The 13,701-nt window shown below is 38.7% G+C and overlaps 1 protein-coding gene across 1 annotated transcript in view; it reads left to right on the top strand.

The window, feature by feature from the left end:
- DARS1 (aspartyl-tRNA synthetase 1) overlaps window positions 1-13,701 on the top strand; it is a 75,356-nt gene that overhangs the window by 5,025 nt on the left and 56,630 nt on the right. Inside the window, exons 3-4 of the mRNA XM_073305361.2 lie at window positions 5,335-5,427; window positions 13,597-13,699. Of these exons, the coding sequence (XP_073161462.1) occupies window positions 5,335-5,427; window positions 13,597-13,699 (196 nt within the window). The remainder of the gene's footprint in view (window positions 1-5,334; window positions 5,428-13,596; window positions 13,700-13,701) is intronic.

Genomic DNA, 13,701 nt, shown 5'->3' with positions numbered 1-13,701 from the left:
TGAAGACATACAAACCATGTAATATGGTTTCTCTGTCATAAATTAGAGCAAACTCCTTAAGGTCAATAGCCATGTTCTTGCCCAAAAGAGTCTTACAGACCCGTTTGTAATTGGGCCATATGGTTATCAACCCATGCTTTGGCAGGAGAGTGCCCGGGCTGTAGTTCTTCAATAGATGAGTTCAAGAAGGAAAAAAGAAAACTTTGTTTAGTTCGTCAAAATTAACACCCTCACCCACAGAAATTCTCTTACTTTTAAAATCCCAGTCTGAGGATTTGTGGATTTTGCCTTACTGAAAAATAGGACATTTTCTCTATACTTAACTGAAAATGTTTTCTTCAGATTACAAGGTCCACAGAACCAACACGCCTGAGAAAAGTTGAGATTTATAAGGAGAAACAATATTAATTTAAAAGAAAAATAGTGGAAAAGTACTTTCTTGTCTACATGTTCTGCTGCTCAGATCTTCTCACAAGTTCTTACAGTTGTAGTTGCTGTACAATATTCTCCCTACAGTCTAACCATATAGTCACTTACTTGCTAAAAGCTTTTGTGCTTTAAAGAAAGTGGTGATCACTGTGTGTCAGAAGTTCACAGGATAAAAACATCTCATTGCCTCTCATTATGGATTAGTCTTGTCATACTGAGATCAAGTAGGATGTGTAATTGAATACTGTTGCTCATGCTATATATCCAGCACACTCCTCTTTGAATACTTGCTTTCTACTGTCTCTCATTTCACTTTTCCCTATGAAGTGCCTTTAGGTTGATGTCAAGAACCAAATAAATTGGCCATCTCCTCTTGAGGGGGTGGTGTTATCTTTAACCTTGACTTATCACTTTTAGGTGAAGTCCTTTCTTTTTGTCTGTATTATCCATTGGCTTCTAACTCCACACTAACTTCCCACTCCAACTTTAGCTTTTGAAACTGTCTTTTTGGCTTGTGTCTTTGGATGTTTGTGACTGGGATTTTTACTTAGCTCCCTTGACCCCAAACGTATTTTTTCCCCATATTGCATCTCTAAATTTGTTCCTTATCTTGGAACATTGCTAGAATACATCCTTCTTTGATCCTCAGTCACTTCGCAACTTGTTTAATGAAATTGCTTCTCAAATTTAGTAGCATAAATTTTCAGAAGTGATTAGTGATTTTGAATACTTCAGTTTTTTAGTGCCCATGTTTTGAGATATCTTAGTTGAGTACCCAAAATCATTAGTCACTTGATAATTAGGCTGAAAGGTGCAGAATAATACAGCCAATTTATTCCCTCAGTCTAGGAAGCAGGACCATTATCATCCCACTATATTCATGGATTCCTGTTTCTCCCCAAATCTAAGTCAAAATTGTTGGGCTACTTCACACAACATTTTCATAGGTACTCCTCCCTACTACACTGATCTCAAACCCATCTCCTCCTTCAGTCATGGCCTGTTTGTAACTATAAATTCAGTCTTCTGCTAATGTTGGCAACCCTGCGGCTATCTGATGTTCTCACATCCCATTAAATCATGTCTTTAGAATCTTTCCTGTCTGCTTCAGGCTGTAATTGCTAATTAAACCCCAATTGACTTTCCCTCCTTTTAGCCCATTTCCCCTTGCTGTAACTACTTGCATCTTTACAGCTTTTGAGTTTCAGCTCCTTTTGCTCAACCTTCATAAGTCATCTGCCTTTTTTATTTATGCAGCACCATAGGAATATCAGAAGGCAGAGACCCTGCCTCGAGGAATCTACAATCGAAATTGGACAAACACTGATAAAGACAAAGATTTAGGGGAGGGAATGAAAGAGCTTGGTTTACAATAAAGATTGACTTGTACAGTTGATACAGCTTGTTTTATTGGTTAAATTTTTCCTTGTTTAGAATAAGGTCAGGCACAAGAGAAGCTGGAGTGGAGTTAGTGGATAATAGGTAATTTAATAGTGTGTTTTGAACAGCAGGTGAGGATTTTTGTCACCCTGAAAGGAAGTGCCTGTTTTGGGTGTAGTGCACAGTAAAGAAAAAAGGTATAGATGCACAAGTGGGAGGAAGAGACAGAAGGAACAATGAGGTGAAAGGAATGGGCACAACTTATGTAGTGAACAGGACAGTAGATAGAAATAAAGGTTGACATGTAGGCAGAAGCAAAAATGGGTAGCACCTTGAAGGTGAGGACTTGGAGCTTGAGTTTGATCTGGGAAAAGACAGCCATTAGAGAGACCCCTGGGAGAGGGGACATAGTTGGAACAGCATGAAGGGAAGATTGTTTTAGCTGCAACTTGTTGGGTGCCTTGAAGAAAGATGAGGGTCAGGGTTACAGTCGTTCAAGGCAAGAACAAATCTTGGCATGAACAATCAGCATGTCAGCAGAGAGAGGACAGAAAGAGAAGCAACAAGCTAAAATTCATCCAACATTTCTGCAAAAGTAGCTGTTTACTTCTGGAAAAATAGTTTTATTTATTATTCCTCTCTTTGGAGCTTCTTTTATTACCCTTTCTATGTAAGGTGAAATAGTTTAAAAAGAAACTTGAATTTTATAAAAATTCATAGCAAAATGTGAGTTGTCTGATGAAAGCTGGACCATTGTGTACAGTAAACTTTTAGAAATGTTAATTTAATGCAGATTGCTGGTCATGTCTAATGCATTAGAGATTCGTAAAAAGAGTGACACATCAGTCTGTCTTTGTTAGCCCCTTGAAAAAGTTGTAGCTTTGAAACATTGCAGTTTTAAATTAAGGTAATTCTAGTTCTGCCTAAATATCGAACTTTTAGAACTGCTGGAAACTAGAGGTTGTACCATTTGCATATTTGCAATAGCAATGCTGAAATTTGAAGATAGGGAGCTGTTGTCGGATCACCCTTTCCAGTTGGGTAGATTTTTTTTGTTTGAGTCTTCTGCGTACTTCCATTTTGTAGCTTTTTGTTTCTAGTGTCTATTATTTGCAAAGGAATGACTAGCTCTTTTCTATTTGGAGGAGTAGTGCTAATTGCAAATCAACTATGAAGGTGTTGCTAACAGAATTTTGGGTGAAATGATGGATGTATTACCCAGAACTATCTTAATGTACTCACGTCGTTGTCAAAAAGAAAAAAGAATTTTCCAAACCAAAAACTAAATTCCCAGAAATTAAATCCCAACCCAATAGAGAATAATACCATTGCAGGGCAAGATTTGAAAGGTATTCAAAGGCAGAAAGGAGTTCAGAATGGCAGACGGTAACCTGGAGTGGACAAGCATTGGGAGAGTTTTGATGGAAAGGGAAGCTCAGAGTAGGGGTGATCGGGTTTCTAGTCAGGGAAATTAAATTTGGTATTTGGAAAAGGTGGATCCCACTGAATGGAGAAGCCTAGAAGCAGGGATGGAGCTCTGTGTTACCTTAGATTGCTGGTGTTACATATCTCTTGTAAAGAAAAACTATTATTCCTTTTAATGAGTAGTGGTTTTAACCACATATCAACTATGAATGATTAGATGTTGTTGCTAGAATTTGTGGGTTATAAAATGTTACTTGTACTGTAACTGAACATTAGATACTGTTTAAAAATAAAAGTGAGTGCTCAATATTATTCAGAAAAATTACAGACAAGAAATTAGGAAGAAGTGCAATTGAGGAGACAGGTAGAAATAAATCTACTCTCATGGAGTTACCGTATTAACTGTTAGCAGCAGTGTGAAATGTCAGTTGTCTGGTTAATTAATCCCTTTAACTGTGGACTTATTTTACAAATATTTTCTCCAATACTTTAATATGCTACTTTATGGGCCATATTCTGCCCTTGACTGGCCACACATAATTCCCATTTATAGGAATTTAAAAAATAAATAAATGTGGTCTTTAGATTTTTGAGATGCACAGAAGCATGTAGTAAGTGAAGTTCTCATTCTTAACTGACTTTCCATTCTTCATTCCAAATTAGTGATGTCTTAAAACTTAAAAGCAATATTCATTGCTTCCAAAATTGCACTTTAATCAAGACACTTAAACCACTGTCTTTATGAATGTCCTTTGTATCGTTAGACCACGTTAGTGAATACATTATGAAGTCTAGTGTAGACAGTGCGCTGTATAGCACTTAGTAAGCTGGTAAAGCCTAGGAGGAACTTGGACTTTTATAATGTTAGTTAGCATATGTTTGCTAACGTGATCTAACACCACATCTTTATATCCTAATCTAGACGAAGCCTTAATTTTCAGAATGGCTTTTGGTTTTCTAGTGTCACTTCCTTCATTCTTGGAATTTTTTCCTTTCTATTTCCCAGTCTCCATTTGGCTATAGTTAATATAACATGGCACTTCAGCACCAGCCCAAAGATGGTATACAAATTTCTAGGCGTGGACGTTATGTCTGCACAGCCTATGGGAGTGAGCTCGGGTTGGCTAGCACTGTAAAAATAGCTGTATATTCAGTGCTTTGAATGTGTGGTTTGTGCTGACACTCCGGCTCTGAAGCCCACCCCTTCCTTAGGCTCAAGAGCCTGAGCTGCAACTTCAAAGTGCTGTCTATACAGCTATTTTTACAGTGCAAGCATTAGCCATGCTAGCTCAAGTCTGTCAGCCTAGGCTTGGAGGCTCACTCCCATGGGCTGTGTAGACATACCTTTAAAAATCCAGCCTCTTTGGATAATTAAGCAGCTAAAGATGCAGAAACATGTCTAGTGGGGATTTCGAAAGGACCAAGAGACTAACTCCCAAAGTATAATGTGGGAATTCTAACTCAAAGCGATCATTGTCAGACTTGTAAAAGACTGTCTGTTACACAGAGATTGCACTTTCAAAGCATAAGCCCTGTTCTTCCACAGCACCCTGGACCTATTTTTAAAGTTATTTAGGCCCTCTGTGTCAGTATGGAGTTATATAAGTTTGGGTTTGCTCATGTAGAATTTTTTATGGATCCATAGCTCTGTAGTGTTTCTGGTTCATGCTTTTTTGCAGGTACACCTACCTGCAAAATGATTTGCCTCTTATAAGGTTTTATGTCTCCAAAGGGCTGTAAATGCATTAATTAATTAACCAGAGTTTAGAAACTGATGTCCAGCATGACTTTCTACCTACACCACTTCTAATCTCTAAACTCATTTAGACCTTGTCCCCAGTGACAATTACAAGTCAACCTATAAACGAGCCTGAACCAGCTTAAAGCTAGTTGATCAAAACAATTCATAGCATGTTGCAAATGGGATTGTGGTGTTTTTAATGCTTTTTAAACCCAGTATGCTGTAAATAATTAGTAATGATTTTGGTTTTATCATACAAAGATGTAGAAGTGGTGTAGAGAAGTACAGTGTTTAGAATGCAATGACAAACAATATTTATATTAAGATAAACATACCAAAATAACTTTCATTTGATACAGATCGAGTTTTGGTTCGAATAAATGACTTGACAGTGGAGAAAGCTGATGAAGTGGTTTGGGTTCGTGGCAGGATTCATACAAGCAGAGCTAAAGGTGAGATGCAGTCAAGTTTTTTCTTGTTTTGTTATTACAATAAACTGAGTATTTTGTATTTTCCTTACAATGCGTCCTTCACCAGAGAGAAGCAACATTAATAAACTTCCACTACTTATGTGTGTGTCACAAGAAAATACCAGTTTGCTTCCAGAATTTCACTATCCTTTTTCAAAACAATTACTGGCATTTATTTCACAATTAAATTTTAGTTATCGTAAAAACAATACAAATTAGAGTATTGGAGCTGCCATCTTGCTGCCCTGTGTGATAATTTGAGACAGTAGCAGTCTCTCCCTCTCCCCCTCCCCACCCCTTTGTATAATCTTTGGGAGAAGAGAGACTCTGAGGTTGTTCTTTGTTAAACTGGAAACTGTGTTGAAATAACACATTTTGTGAATGTAGCATTGCTTTTACTAAGTTTACTTCATAGGCAAAAGGTATCCAAGAGTTTTAAAAAAAGACAATCTTAGTCGTTCTATTTTAGTTGAACTTTAGAGGTTTGTTTTAAAGCATACTTTCACGGCTACATAAACATTCAGATTTCTAAGTAAAACTGAATCGCATTCCAAATCGCTGGACAGACCAAAATCACTCTGCAAGCTGAATAATTAACTTGTGGCTTAGTTTTTGTTGCCATCTTGTCCTGTAAAGAAAACAAAACCATTTTAGTTTGATTACCAAAAAACTTCAAACTAAACAAAAAAAGCACCTTTCTCAACTGAGAGACAGGGAAGGTCCTCTATAGGTCCTGAGGACTGTGGGCTGTTACACAAGGCTGACAACCATTTTTCTTCACTGGAACTAGAAGTTCTCCCTTGAGATCTGTTTGCAATGTGCAAGCTGAAATAGACTTTGGCCTTTCAGGTTACATCAGACACTGACAACTGTTGGGCCGATTTCAGCTGTTTTTGTCTATTGTGTTGAGAGTTGATAGTCCTCCCCAGATTTCGGGAGAAAAGAACATAAAGAAAATGGTCCTCAGAAATTACACATGATAGTAATCTGAGAACAGGAAAAAATGCAGAAGGCAAAGAGGGGAAAAGAGTTCAGTCCAAGAAATTCCCTGAGAAACCAGTTTAGTTAATCTTTCTGTGGAGATAAAAAAAAAAAAAAAAGAGAGAGAGAAAATGGGAGAGAGAGCTTGTTCTTGTTCTATTGTTTTCCAATAGAAAATCCCTCTTGCTTTGTCAGATTCCTACCCTCAGATCAGAAAATAACCTTAAGACAATTAGACTCTCTTTATATAATTTTTAAAAGTTTTAATTTGTTCTCATTTAAAAACGTTAAATTTAGGGAGATCTGTCTTGAGTTCTGTAATTGTACTCCTGAGTGCCTTCTGCAACAAAAAATTGAAATTTCTGCGCACAATATTTTAAAATTCTGCAAGTTTTATTTGTCAATAAATAAATGCAGAGGCTTCAGCATGGCAATGGGGAAGGGCTGCATGCAGGTGGGAGATCACCTTGCAGCCTCCCCACCCCCTGGACATGGACTCAGCAGTGAGGCTGCACACAACCCTGATACAGCACAAGGCCTGGGCCTGCCCCATAACATCTGGGGCTCTGCGCCAGGTGTATCAGGTGTGGGGCAGGCAGGCTCAACCAGGGAGGATCCAAGTGTGGAGGGGCCCGGTGTGGAGGGATCCAGGTGTGGGGTGAGAGGGTTCTGTGCGGGACAGTCTGGGTGCAGACAGCTCAGTGCTGGGTCTAGGTGTGGGAGGCTCGTTAGAGGGGTTCCTGGTGCAGGAGCAATGGAACTCTATAGGGGCTTCTAGATGAAAGTGGTTGGGGCTCAGAGGAGGGGTCTGGGTGGAGGTCTCAGAGGGGGATCTGGGTGCTGGGGGAGTGGGGCTTGGTGGGGTGGGGGTCCGGGTGCAGCTAATTGGAGTCAGTGGCATGGGGGGGTCAGGATGTGGGGGATCAGGGTGGTGCAAGAGTCTGGGGCTTGTCAGGATGGGGGGTTTGAGTCCAGGGAGCTCAGTGGGGGGTGGTTTGGGTGCAAGGAGGGGTCTGGTGGCAGGGGGTCTGTGTGCAGGGGGCTCCAGATGTAGGGGTTGAGGTTCAGTGCAGTGGGGTTCGGGTATGGAGGGTGAGGGTGGTTCTGGATGTACAGGGTGAGGCTTGGCGTGGGTATCTGGGTATGGGAGGTCGGGATGCATGGGGGTTGGGCAGATAGGGGAGCAGTTCCCTGTACAGTGACCCCCTCCCCCCTGCAGCTGAGGAGTGATGGGGGCAGGAAGCAGGAGAGGATGCTGAGCTTCCTTCAGTTGGGGGAGGTTTCTGGGGGTGGGTCTGACACAGCCCCAGCCACTCCTTGCAGGGGAAGAGGAAAGTCCCGCCCTCTCCAGCCCAGCTGGGACTAGTGGCTGATTCTCGCTCCAGGTAGGAGCCACTGGCTGGGGTGTCCCCAGCCCTGCGGTGATTTACCTCTCTGCCAGCTGCTCCAGGTGCCTGAAACAATGTACCTGTGCAGCCAGTGAGTGGTGCATGACTGCTCTTGCAGCTTCCCTTTGCTTCCCTGCAGAAAAATGACTTTCTGACAGGAAAGCAAAGAAATCTGCGGGGGACATGAATTCTGTGCATGCACAATGGTGCAGAATTTCCTTAGGAGTAGTAATTGGTTTTGCCACAGACTTCTTGCGTAGGAGTTACTTAGCCTCTCAGTATGTAGATTTTTACATATAGGACACTGGGATACTGCCTATCTCAAAAAACATGTATTGAGGGTGACCTCATGATTTGTGCACCACTGTGAGCTCCTCAGACAGAAGACATTATATATGTAAGTTATTATTCTTTATTAAAATTTTATTCACAGGATAGATACTGCATAGGCAATGACTTTACAAATGGGAAGGTAAATTCAGATTGCTGGTAGGATTTACAAACATTAAGCCCCAAAGTACCAATGTGAGATAGAGGGTGCTCTTATTATCGTTATTTATTATTACCAACGTTTAATCCAAAAGTTAAAAATAGGAGTCCTCAGAGAACTTTTGATCAGTGTGTAGGTGTGCATCTTAATGAGGTGTTAACTGGGCAATTAGCTAATTTAAATTGGAAACACAAAGGAGGTTTTGTGGGCAAGGAGAATGCAAATACAGAGTTCTGTAATATGAAATAAAAAGGGTCAAACTCTGTTCTTGTGTATTTCAGTCTGTTACGATGATTCAAGACTTTAATATATGCATGATGGTACTTTGTTCAAGAGTGCATGTCTAACTCCCCAATATATGTAGAATTGGTTGTTTGTTCTTTCCCTTCCTTCACCTTTTACCTCAGGCAAGATCATTGTTGGCTAGATGAAAAGAGAATGCTTCTTGGCAGGACTGTCACACAAGCAGGAATTGCCAGTAGGGTTTTTACCAGGAAGTGCTCTCAATGTTGGAGCTTAATCTTCTCTTCCTCTTCCCCTTGGATCTGAAATGGTAACAATTTATTGACTTACAAGGCATGCTGTGAGTCTCATTCATTTAACTAGGCTTTTGGAGAAGAGGGAGGGTTATGAGAAGAGCTAGCTTTTGTCAGTAAAGTGTAATATGAGACCTTCTCATTCTTATGGGGGCGTTATTCCTACCATGTCGCAAAGCAGGAGAATGTTACAATAAATAGCTTAATTTTTTCTCTGAAGCTTGGGTTTGATACTTATATAAGTGACAATTCCTCTATCCAGCCCTGTTTTGTTGTTTTGACAACTGAATGTCTTGGAGGAATGGCTTCAGAAACCACATCCTTCACGTAGTAAGGAATCATCCATGTGGCTTGATGGAAATGAGGTGAAATGCCGAGGATGTGTGAAGAACAGAGGTGTTTGGGGGAGTCTGTGAGCTGTTCTAAAAATCAAGTGCTCAGGCCTTCTTCTGAGCCTCACTTTGAAGCCATCTTAAAGCTGTAAGAGCTACCAGTGGCACAGAATATCAGGCAAATCAAGTGTTTATACTTAAAATTTAAGTCAACATAGCTATGTCAGTCAGGGGTGTGAAAACACATCCCTGACCATGATAACATTGCCACCTAACCCCCAGTGTAGATGTAGTATGTCAACACAGCTAACTTCGCTTAGGGATGTAGAGTTCTTATACTAACAGAAAAACCCATTCCATTGGTGTTGGCTGCATCTACATTATGGGGTTATGCCAACTTCGCTACACCGACATAACTGTCCCCTTAGTCCTTGTTCCTTAAAGTTTGAAGAACACAAGTGAAAAGAAGAATAATTTATTATTTGTCTTTTTATATCCACAAATGAATACAATGTTACATTTAGAGTTGGTCAAATTTTTATAATCAAAAAGCTTTTTTAAAAAGAAAAATGGCTTTTCGAACAACGTGGAAATTGTCTGAAATTTTTCATCAAAACAAAATTAAAAATTGTCAGTTGCCAGTTCTTTTGGTTCTGCTTCCCCCTTCCTTTTCTCATTTTTTCCCCCAATGGAGAATGAGTAGGGTGGACATTAAACAAACAAAAATTCCGTTATTTAATAGAAAATATTTAAATTTTTTTTGCAGCCCTTGTTCTGTTTTGATAGATGCAGTAATTATATAGAAGCTTATAAGAAAATATGACACCTTAGAAGATTGAAACCAGATTTTTTGGCGCAGCTTATTGCAAGATTTTTTTTTCCGTGATACACTGATGGAGGCCTGAACATCTTACATGGGAAAAAGCTTAGATATTAAGGCCTTATTTTCACTAGGAAAAAAGATATGTTTTTAACATGTTTTAAAATCCTAGTGTAGACAGGGCAGGTAATAGGTTTTAGCTAGCTGAGGTAAATCCTATGCTCTCCCCTCCTGCAACCAACTAACAAGTGTTCAAAACAAACCTTTTTCCTTGTGTAGGATCTCTTGCATTGGGTTTCCCTGTATTATTTTTTACCCATATTTTTAGTGAGGCTTTTTCTTGGCTATAACAGTATCCGATTTGAACACTGATGTTCTTATTATGGGACAAACCTTATTTCGACATGTGAAAGTGATTGAATGTAGGTTGTTAAAGCTCTAAGTTTTAAGGAACATCAAAAGATTTTGATACATGAAAAGAACTATAAACCTAAATATTTTTCTTGCATCCTGGTGCTTTCCTTTTCCCTTTGTCTCATCTCAAAAGGCATCTAATCTTGAACTAGATATGATCACGGCTCCTCTTTGATATTTTGTTTCACATGGTTTAGTCCTTTGGAAGAAGTTCAGATTTTTCCTATTTTCTCTTAACTGTGCTGTTTTAATAATCCCCAGCATGAAATTTGTTTGATCACTTATCATTTGCATGATTAGAAATAGTTGATATGAGAAAAGAGAACATTTTGTGGAGTATAAGAACAAGCCAAACCAACATTACTTGTGACAAAAATATTGGAATCATTTTGTAATGCAGCCTCCCATCAGTCTGTAGCAAACAACTTTTCACTTTTGATTTTAGTAAAACTGCTAAATTTTTGTTTCTAACTTGTGCAAATCAATGTCCACCTATTTAGTTTGCCATCCTCTTCTCGAATATTTACTAGTATGATTACTATAGATCCGTTCTGAACTGTGTGTTTTTCTTAAACCCGAAACCAACATTGCTCAATATCTGTTCTATCTGATCACCTTTCTTTGTTTGCAACTCCATATTGGTGTGTTCTTTTTTTACTAAAAATTAACACTTACAAAACACTGATATTTGATGGATGTGGGATAAGGATAATTTATCTGTGGAAGATTATCTTTGATAGATATATCACTGAAAAGAAGCAGATTTGTCTTTGTACTGTTAGTTTGCGGAGACATATTTTATAAACAAAAACTACAGTACATTTACCTCTGCAGTGCTCTGTTTAACTGTAAAGCTGTGAAAACTTTAATTTACATCCGTCTCTTAATGTTGTTTGCTTAAGCTCATCCCTACATACCTACTTGTCTCCTTTGTTTTCGCCTCCCATCACTGAGGTATGGAATTTTTTTGTGATCTGTTTTCTGAAAATCTCAAGGAAGTTGAGTAGAAGTTCTGTGGTCAACCTAATAGGATAAAACGTCTTTAGTGTTCACATCATTGTGATGTTAACTTTTTAAGTACTGTTTGGTGCTCGTTTCATTTTCATATTAGCATTGTCTGCTTTGTTTCTTTCAAACAAAATGTGTATCAGATGCTGCATGTCAGAGCTACGTTATTGCAAATTAAATCTGCAGTTCTAATTCTGAAGTCCTTTTATGCATAATTTGAACTGAGAATATTGGAGTATGCAATGCAAATCAGATGTACTCACTTCAAATCGGTCTTCCCCTTCCCTTTATATGCTTTCTCTAGTTCCCCTTGTAAATAAAGTGTACCTTGATTGTGGGTTCTCCATTACGGAGGTGTCAGAATAGTGTATTCACCAGGTATCAGACTAGTCATAGGGATAAGTACCTAGTTGGAGATAGTTAAAACCATACAGGAAAGTAAGGTAGGTTCTGGACTATCATAAACAGTTAGGTGAAGGCACCACCAGTTAGCGGCTAAGAATCCAGACAGTTGAAACCTACGGTGGCGAAAGCAGAGGGACACCCGTAAGGGTTCCTATTGTTGATTAGCTGCCCTTAGGGATACAGCAAACCATAAAACCCCCTTACATATAGACAATGTGTTGATTTTAGTGTTCTGCAGTGTAGGTAACTAACAAACTGGACAATGATAATTTTTAGGGAAGCATCTGGCTTTTTGCAGGTGCACTCTTAACAATTTAATGGAAATATTACTGTATCATTATGAATCAGAGCTGAGTATTAAAAGGGTGTTGACGCATCTTGTCAAGGGATGTTAAAACAATGGACTGTATGTTATTAACGCTCTGTCTGAACAAAATGCAATTAAAATCATAAACTTTGCTTAAATTAAATTAAGTAAATGTTCATTTAAAGTGTGAAGAGAAATGCCAGGTTGTTGTAACTGTCAATTAAATAGGTTTGAGGTGGGGTTCACCTCACTGAGTAAGAGAGACATATTTTAGAAATCAACAAACTGCATTGTTGTACTCTGTGAAAACGACTACCATTGTCTTGCTATCTATTCCCTAAATTACAGATTTAATAAATTGATCTTCTGGAATTTCCCTCAGGTTTTTAACTGTTTAGGTTCTTGTCCGCCTCCAGAATCAATATTGTTTCTCGTTTTATGTGTGTGTGTGTGTACGTACACGCTGATGTTTAGTCCCTATGATGTAAAATCAAGACTTTTTTGCTCTCAGTGATTGTCATAGCAAGTCTGTAGTGACCTAGATGCCTTTCACTTCATTTATTCTTTAATTTTGGCAGTAACTGAATAAATTTAGGATGAGGGGAGGGACAGAGAGACCGTTTGACTTATTCTAAAGTGATATAGATTAGAGAAAAGAAAAGGAGTACTTGTGGCACCTTAGAGACTAACCAATTTATTTGAGCATGAGCTTTCGTGAGCTACAGCTCACTTCATCGGATGCATACTTATGGATGCATCCGATGAAGTGAGCTGTAGCTCACGAAAGCTCATGCTCAAATAAATTGGTTAGTCTCTAAGGTGCCACAAGTACTCCTTTTCTTTTTGCGAATACAGACTAACACGGCTGTTACTCTGAAACCTGTCATAGATTAGAGAAGACTCCTGGTTTATCTGCAGTTCATGTAAAGTGAAACCTTGGGGAATAAAAGTGGGAGAAACTTCAGGAAAAGTAAAACTTATGAATAAACTTCTAGTATTTAAAAATAATTAAGATTTAGAAGCAGTGTCAAAAGACAGCTGCAACTGTAACAGTAGGGCCATTCTCACAAATAAATTGTTTGGAAAGTGTCAGAAAATTAAAAAGGGTAACTTTATCAAAGATCAGTGAATACTGATATGCTCTGTAGTTATTTATACAACCCCATTCTGACCTCGTGTTTTGTAGTTTTCAGTCCCAGCTTTCTATCCTGTATAAATATCAGTGATCTTACTCAAGTTGCTTTAAAAAAAGATTTTGTTATTTATAGAAAAAAAAATTTTTTTTTTTTCATCCATTAGAGATAAGATCATTCTGTCTTATCTGAAATTTCGGATGCACGTGCATATGTACCTTGTTTTGTTTGTGTTAAAACTCAAGCTTAATTTTAAAGTAGTAAAACATTTCTCATTCACAAAGATCCTGAGTAACTTGGCCTTAATACACCTGCATTTTTTTCTCCTTTTATTCAGGGAAGCAGTGTTTTTTAGTCCTACGTCAGCAGCAGTTTAATGTCCAGGCTCTTGTGGCTGTGGGAGACCATGCAAGCAAGCAGATGGTAAAGTTTGCTGCCAAGT

The sequence above is a fragment of the Lepidochelys kempii genome, chromosome 11 (assembly GCF_965140285.1).
Source record: "Lepidochelys kempii isolate rLepKem1 chromosome 11, rLepKem1.hap1, whole genome shotgun sequence".
NCBI lineage: Eukaryota > Metazoa > Chordata > Testudines > Cheloniidae > Lepidochelys > Lepidochelys kempii.
The sequence above is the reverse complement of the archived record's forward strand: the minus strand, read 5'-3'. Positions and strand labels throughout refer to the sequence as shown.